General features: G+C 35.4%; 1 protein-coding gene across 2 annotated transcripts in view; it reads right to left on the bottom strand.

Moving 5' to 3' along the window:
- Nucleotides 1-747: 747 nt before the first annotated feature.
- The window catches only part of LOC131950175 (partner of bursicon-like), a 32,939-nt gene continuing 27,354 nt past the window's right edge, over nucleotides 748-6,332 (bottom strand). For both annotated transcript variants that reach the window (XM_059312230.1, XM_059312232.1), the window contains exons 3-4: nucleotides 3,030-3,185; nucleotides 748-1,271 (exon numbers count right to left, since the gene is read on the bottom strand). In XM_059312230.1, the coding sequence (XP_059168213.1) occupies nucleotides 1,122-1,271; nucleotides 3,030-3,185 (306 nt within the window). In that variant the 3' untranslated portion in view covers nucleotides 748-1,121. The remainder of the gene's footprint in view (nucleotides 1,272-3,029; nucleotides 3,186-6,332) is intronic.

Below are 6,332 nucleotides of genomic sequence, written 5' to 3' on the forward strand. Positions count from 1 at the left end.
CAGAATGTTTAATATCATTTCTCATTTATTACTTGGAATAATATATTGCTTGTGGGAGATTACTTCTTAAAATCTGGATGTTACAGTAAAATTATAGACCATTATAATATAGTTGTTACTTTCCATCTTTGTTATCGTACTGTTATTGTTAATGGATAAGTATGACGATTAACATTGCTTTGTTTCAAGTTCATGTAACTTTTGCAGCCAGATGTATATAATTATAAATCAGATGAAAGGGAGCTAATTATTAAAGCAATGAAAAGTGAATATATATATATATATATATATATATATATATATATATATATATATATATATATATATATATATATATAAGAAGTAGAAAGAGAGAGTGGGAGGGTGTGAAGAAATAAGAGTAAGAAAAACCAACATACAATTGGGTAATGGAGCTAGCAGCTAAGGCAATGTTGACATGTAGCTTATAACAACAGAATGCCATAATATGACAGGTTAACGTCATACATATGTCATACATTAAAAAAGGAGTTTGTGTTAATTTTTTATGTTTCTGGAAAGACACGTGGGGGTAGGGGTGGGTGGCAAGTAATATTCCCTCTCTTGACAATCAAAACAAGATCTTATATTCACTAGCCTCACTTTAGTTCATGGGTGACAATTTTTACCAGAACGAAATAATTTAACATTTTAATAATATCGTTATTCCATAACCGTAAATCAAATCTTTAGTGGAACACATGGAGATGGGAAGGGGGGGGGGGGGTGGGGGGTAAGCACAAGATACTGAGAACCTCTGTGATAGATGTAGTGTGTAGTGACCAGCGCTAATGACGAGATGAATGATGAGATTGGTGAAACATTGCCGTGGTTCTACTAGCTCCATTGCTACAAGTGTAGGCCTACATTTTAGTGGAGTTTAAACATCAAGAGTATAACAATACATCAAACAGATAAAATTGATTTTAAAAAATTTAAAATTTCAATTTAGCATACTTTTTTATGATCTAAGCAAAAATCTTGAGATTTATTTATTTTAAGCGGCTTCTAATAAAGGGAAATAACCAACGAGTTTTGTTATGCAGCTAAAGTATGATTGAATTAATCCTCTTTTAAAAAGCAGACAAGGGCGTTTGTGCTGGTCAGCCCTCACACCTCTCACACTGACAGCTGGTAATGTCCTTGACCACGACGCTGACGCTCTGACTCATGATCTCGGTCTTATCCTTGTAGCACTGAGTCAGCAGAACTTCCTTAGACTCGGTTGTCTTCTCCTTACAGCAGCGGCAGTTCTAGCAGTAGAAAATAGAAGGGAATTAACTGCGAGCACATTTCTAGAAGAGAATTAACTGCTAACAAAGTCACTTGAAGGGAGTTAACTGCAAACAAATTACCAAAAGAAGTAAAGTGCAAACAAATTACCAAAAGAAGTGCAAACAAATTCACTAGAAGCAAATTGAATTTGAACAAACCCATTAAAAAAAACACGTAGCATAATTTTTAAAAATGCAGTAGATTTTAAAATAATTAAAAAAAATATATTATTACCAGCAGGTAAACTTACTTTAGTTCTTATATTATCTCAGTTATTTATAACACTACTTTCATATTTAACTTCATTTTGCTACCAACTTAAAGCCAATATACCCCTCCACATACCATAAAAAATGTCTTTCTATTTCGGGCTCTATTCTAGCGACTTCCTCCATCATACTTCATATTTCAAATCAAAGAATTCTTAACAATGATTTTTCAGGTGATGAAATTAGATGTTTTGTATTAAGGTTAAAAAACATTGTCAATGAAAGAAAATACACGGCAGGAAGAAGTATTACTATCGAAAATCGACGATGAAATGTGTAATACTAACACGAACAAAGAAGAAGAGCATACTAACACTGTATATTGCATGTCTGAGGCCAAAACATATAAATAGTGTTAGTGAATTCAACATTTTAAAGAGTTGGGCAACACTGATTAAGTTTTAGTTTGCGGTTGACAAGAGGTAACCTTAAATGGTGATACCTTCTTGAAGCGTGAGTAAAGAGTGACACGTTTAACATGAGACAGTGGTGCTACCTTCTTGAAGCGGGAGTAAAGAGTGACACGTTAAACATAAGACAGTGGTGATACCTTCTTGAAGCGTGAGTAAAGAGTGACACGTTAAACATAAGACAGTGGTGATACCTTCTTGAAGCGTGAGTAAAGAGTGACACGTTAAACATAAGACAGTGGTGATACCTTCTTGAAGCGTGAGTAAAGAGTGACACGTTAAACATAAGACAGTGGTGATACCTTCTTGAAGCGGGATAAAGAGTGACACGTTAAACATAAGACAGTGGTGATACCTTCTTGAAGCGTGAGTAAAGAGTGACACGTTAAACATAAGACAGTGGTGATACCTTCTTGAAGCGTGAGTAAAGAGTGACACGTTAAACATAAGACAGTGGTGATACCTTCTTGAAGCGTGAGTAAAGAGTGACACGTTAAACATAAGACAGTGGTGATACCTTCTTGAAGCGGGAGTAAAGAGTGACACGTTAAACATAAGACAGTGGTGATACCTTCTTGAAGCGTGAGTAAAGAGTGACACGTTAAACATAAGACAGTGGTGATACCTTCTTGAAGCGTGAGTAAAGAGTGACACGTTAAACATAAGACAGTGGTGATACCTTCTTGAAGCGTGAGTAAAGAGTGACACGTTAAACATAAGACAGTGGTGATACCTTCTTGAAGCGTGAGTAAAGAGTGACACGTTAAACATAAGACAGTGGTGATACCTTCTTGAAGCGGGAGTAAAGAGTGACACGTTAAACATAAGACAGTGGTGATACCTTCTTGAAGCGTGAGTAAAGAGTGACACGTTAAACATAAGACAGTGGTGATACCTTCTTGAAGCGTGAGTAAAGAGTGACACGTTAAACATAAGACAGTGGTGATACCTTCTTGAAGCGGGAGTAAAGAGTGACACGTTAAACATAAGACAGTGGTGATACCTTCTTGAAGCGTGAGTAAAGAGTGACACGTTAAACATAAGACAGTGGTGATACCTTCTTGAAGCCTGGATACAGGTTGACACTTGGAGTTACGCTCGACTCACACATTCCCTCACATTTGTTGAGTGTGGCTTGACCTATGCACATAGCGTTTATCGGTCGTCCATTTTGGTTGATGGTCATTTGCCTCGTGATTGGCACAATGGTCGTCTGTTAGGAAATTGTAGCATTGTTTTAATGTCATTACTATTTACAATTGGCACAATGGTCGTCTGTTAGGTAATGGTAGCATTTCTTTAATGTCATTACTATTTACAATTGGCACAATGGTCGTCTGTTAGGAAATGGCAGCATTATTTTAATGTCATTACTATTTACAAATTGGTACAATAGTCGTCTGTTGGTAAAAGGCAGCTTTATTTTAAAATGTCATCTATATATCTATATCTATATACTACTAAAAGTCAAGTTTGTTTACATGTTTGAATATTTATTTGTTTGTTTTTTTGTTTGCCTGATCGACTATTGCTCATGGTTGCACTCATCATGGAAAGCTGTAAAATAGTATGTAGGTAGAGAAAATTTTTTGTTTTAAGACAGACTGTTAATCACAAATTTATTTAAAGACGTTAATTAATTTATTGATTTATTCATAGTTAAATTAACCGTATTTTTTTTAACATGTTAATACTTTGAATAAACTTTGTGGGGATAGTGACGTCCCTTGATGTGTTTACTTTTTGGTTCAATAAAAATGGCGGACTCCATCATAGACTTTGTGGCCCATTCAAAAGTTTAACGCGTTACAAAGCTAATTTTCTGCCGGCTATAACTTAAACAATACGTCCGTTTGCTGTATTTATTACGTTCCAACACTTATATCAATTTTAAACTGTCTTTTTTCATTTAGTTTTACAATATATTTCTCTAGATCTAAAGATCAGCTGTCGAAGGAAAGTTATTTATAGATCTAGATCTAGAATCTAGGTCAAATCAAATCTAATTTTCTGTCGGTCATAACTTTAACAATACGTCCGTTTGCTGTATTTATTACGTTCCAACACTTATATCAATTTTCAACTGTCTTTTTTCATTTAGTTTTACAATAAATTTCTCTAGATCTACAGTCTGTCCAAGAAAGTTATTTATTTATAGATCTAGGTCTAGATCTAGAATCTAAATCTAGGTCAAATCAAAAATTTATTAGTTATAGATCTTAATACAAACCAAAAAAGAAACGAGACTTAAGCAAACCAGTCGTAGATCTAGAATATAGATAATTCTATCTAGATTTAGATAATAATGAGTTTCTATATACTAAAATATTTTAGACCTTTATTATTTTGTATAAATCTTTGTTTCGACTATGCAAATTTTGAAGTGCTGGCTCCAGGGCGTATTTGCGCAGCTTAAGATTCATACGCTGCTTCTACACCGGAATTTTGCTAAATTATAAACGTAAATTCTTAATATAGCTCAGTCGTAGATCTAAAATATAGATAATTCTATCTAGATTTAGATAATAGTGATTTTCTATATACTAAACTATTTTAGACCTTTATTATTTTATATAAATCTTTGTTTGGAATATGGTAATTTTGAAATGCTCGCTCCGGGCCTATCAGCGTAGCTAATGATTAGATCTATCTAGATCTAGATTCTAGATCTAGATCTAGCAAGAAAAACTAAACTTAAGACCTAAGCAAGCGAGTCGTAGAATCTAGATCTAGATAATTCTATCTAGATCTAGCTAATTTCAGAACTTCTTTATTTTATATAAATCTTTGTTTGGCTAATTTAAGATAAAATTTAATTTGAAATTTACTACTACTACTACTAGACTTAGATCTAGATCTATGCGCGTAAATCATGCTGCATAAGGAGACTCATAGTATAGTATAAAAATTCACGGTTGACGTTACGAGTAAATAGCTAAGTTGGTAGCGTAGCCGGCTCTCATGCGGTTGGCATAGTTTCGAGACCAATATGTTATTGATTTTTTTTTCAATTCTTTTTTTTAGATGTGAATGATAAAGTTGCCTATCTGAACTTGGCAGGATACAGGGCAGGTGAAGTAGAGTTCATCTGTTTCTTTGTCCTAAGCATATGAAAGGATAGTGTGGTCAGAGACATGCGCGGCTGGAATCGTTTTTTAAACGATAAAAACATGTCGTCTGAGACTTGGCGGGACACTGGGCAGGTGAAGTAGAGTTGAGTAGGTCACCTGTGACGTCAGTATATGAAGGGATAGTCCGAAATCTGTGTTTTCGGTGTTTTTAAAAGATAAAAAACATATTTTTGAACGTGGGGTCTGTTTTTTGTGACGATAAGTGACACTGCAGTAGCGTAGCGAGGAGGGGGGCGGGAGGGGGAGGGGGAGGGGAGGGGGGGAGGTGGAGGGGGGAAGGGGGGCGGGGGACATATGTTGGGGCGCCAAAATGGTTTGGAAAAATAAATTGAAAGGTTGAGGGGGGTGCAAATCGAAAGTTTGAGGGGGGGGGGGGCTGCAAATCGAAATCTTGCGGGGGGGGGGGGGGGGGTTCAAATCGAAAAGTTTGTCCCCGGGCGCCGGGAAGGGTCGCTATGCCTCTGAGTGACAGACGTGATGTTTTTTGATGGATGACCCCCGAAACCCACAGTTATCCAACGGATGACGGGTAGTCTAGTATACTACTAAAAGTCAACTTTGTTTACATGTTTGAATATTTATTTGTTTGCCTGATCGACTATTGCTCATGGTTGCACTCATCGTGGAAAGCTGTAAAATAGTATGTAGGTAGAGAAAAAATTTTGTTTTAAGACAGACTGTTAATCACACATTTATTTAAAGACGTTAATTAATTTATTGATTTATTCATAGTTAAATTAACCGTATTTTTTAAAAAATGTTAATACTTTGAATAAACTTTGTGGGGATAGTGACGTCCCTTGATGTGTTTACATTTTTGGTACAATAAAAATGGCGGACTCCATCATAGACTTTGTGGCCCATTCAAAAGTTTAACGCGTTACAAAGCTAATTTTCTGCCGGCTATAACTTAAACAATACGTCCGTTTGCTGTATTTATTACGTTCCAACACTTATATCAATTTTCAACTGTCTTTTTCATTTAGTTTTACGATAAATTTCTCTAGATCTAAAGATCAGCTGTCGAGAATCTAGCCTAGGCCCTAGGGCCTAGATTCTAGATCTAGATCTAGGTCACTAGACTGTGACTAGACTCAATGTAAATTCTAGATCTAGACTTAATGTAAATTCTACATCTAGAATCTATTTCGGGCCTTAATTATTTTATATAAATCTTTGTTTAGCTTCAATGATCATCTAATTCGAGAATACATGGGATTTTTTTGTTA

This window comes from Physella acuta, unplaced genomic scaffold (assembly GCF_028476545.2).
Source record: "Physella acuta isolate Inbredline_101_S28 unplaced genomic scaffold, ASM2847654v3 ptg000741l, whole genome shotgun sequence".
NCBI lineage: Eukaryota > Metazoa > Mollusca > Gastropoda > Physidae > Physella > Physella acuta.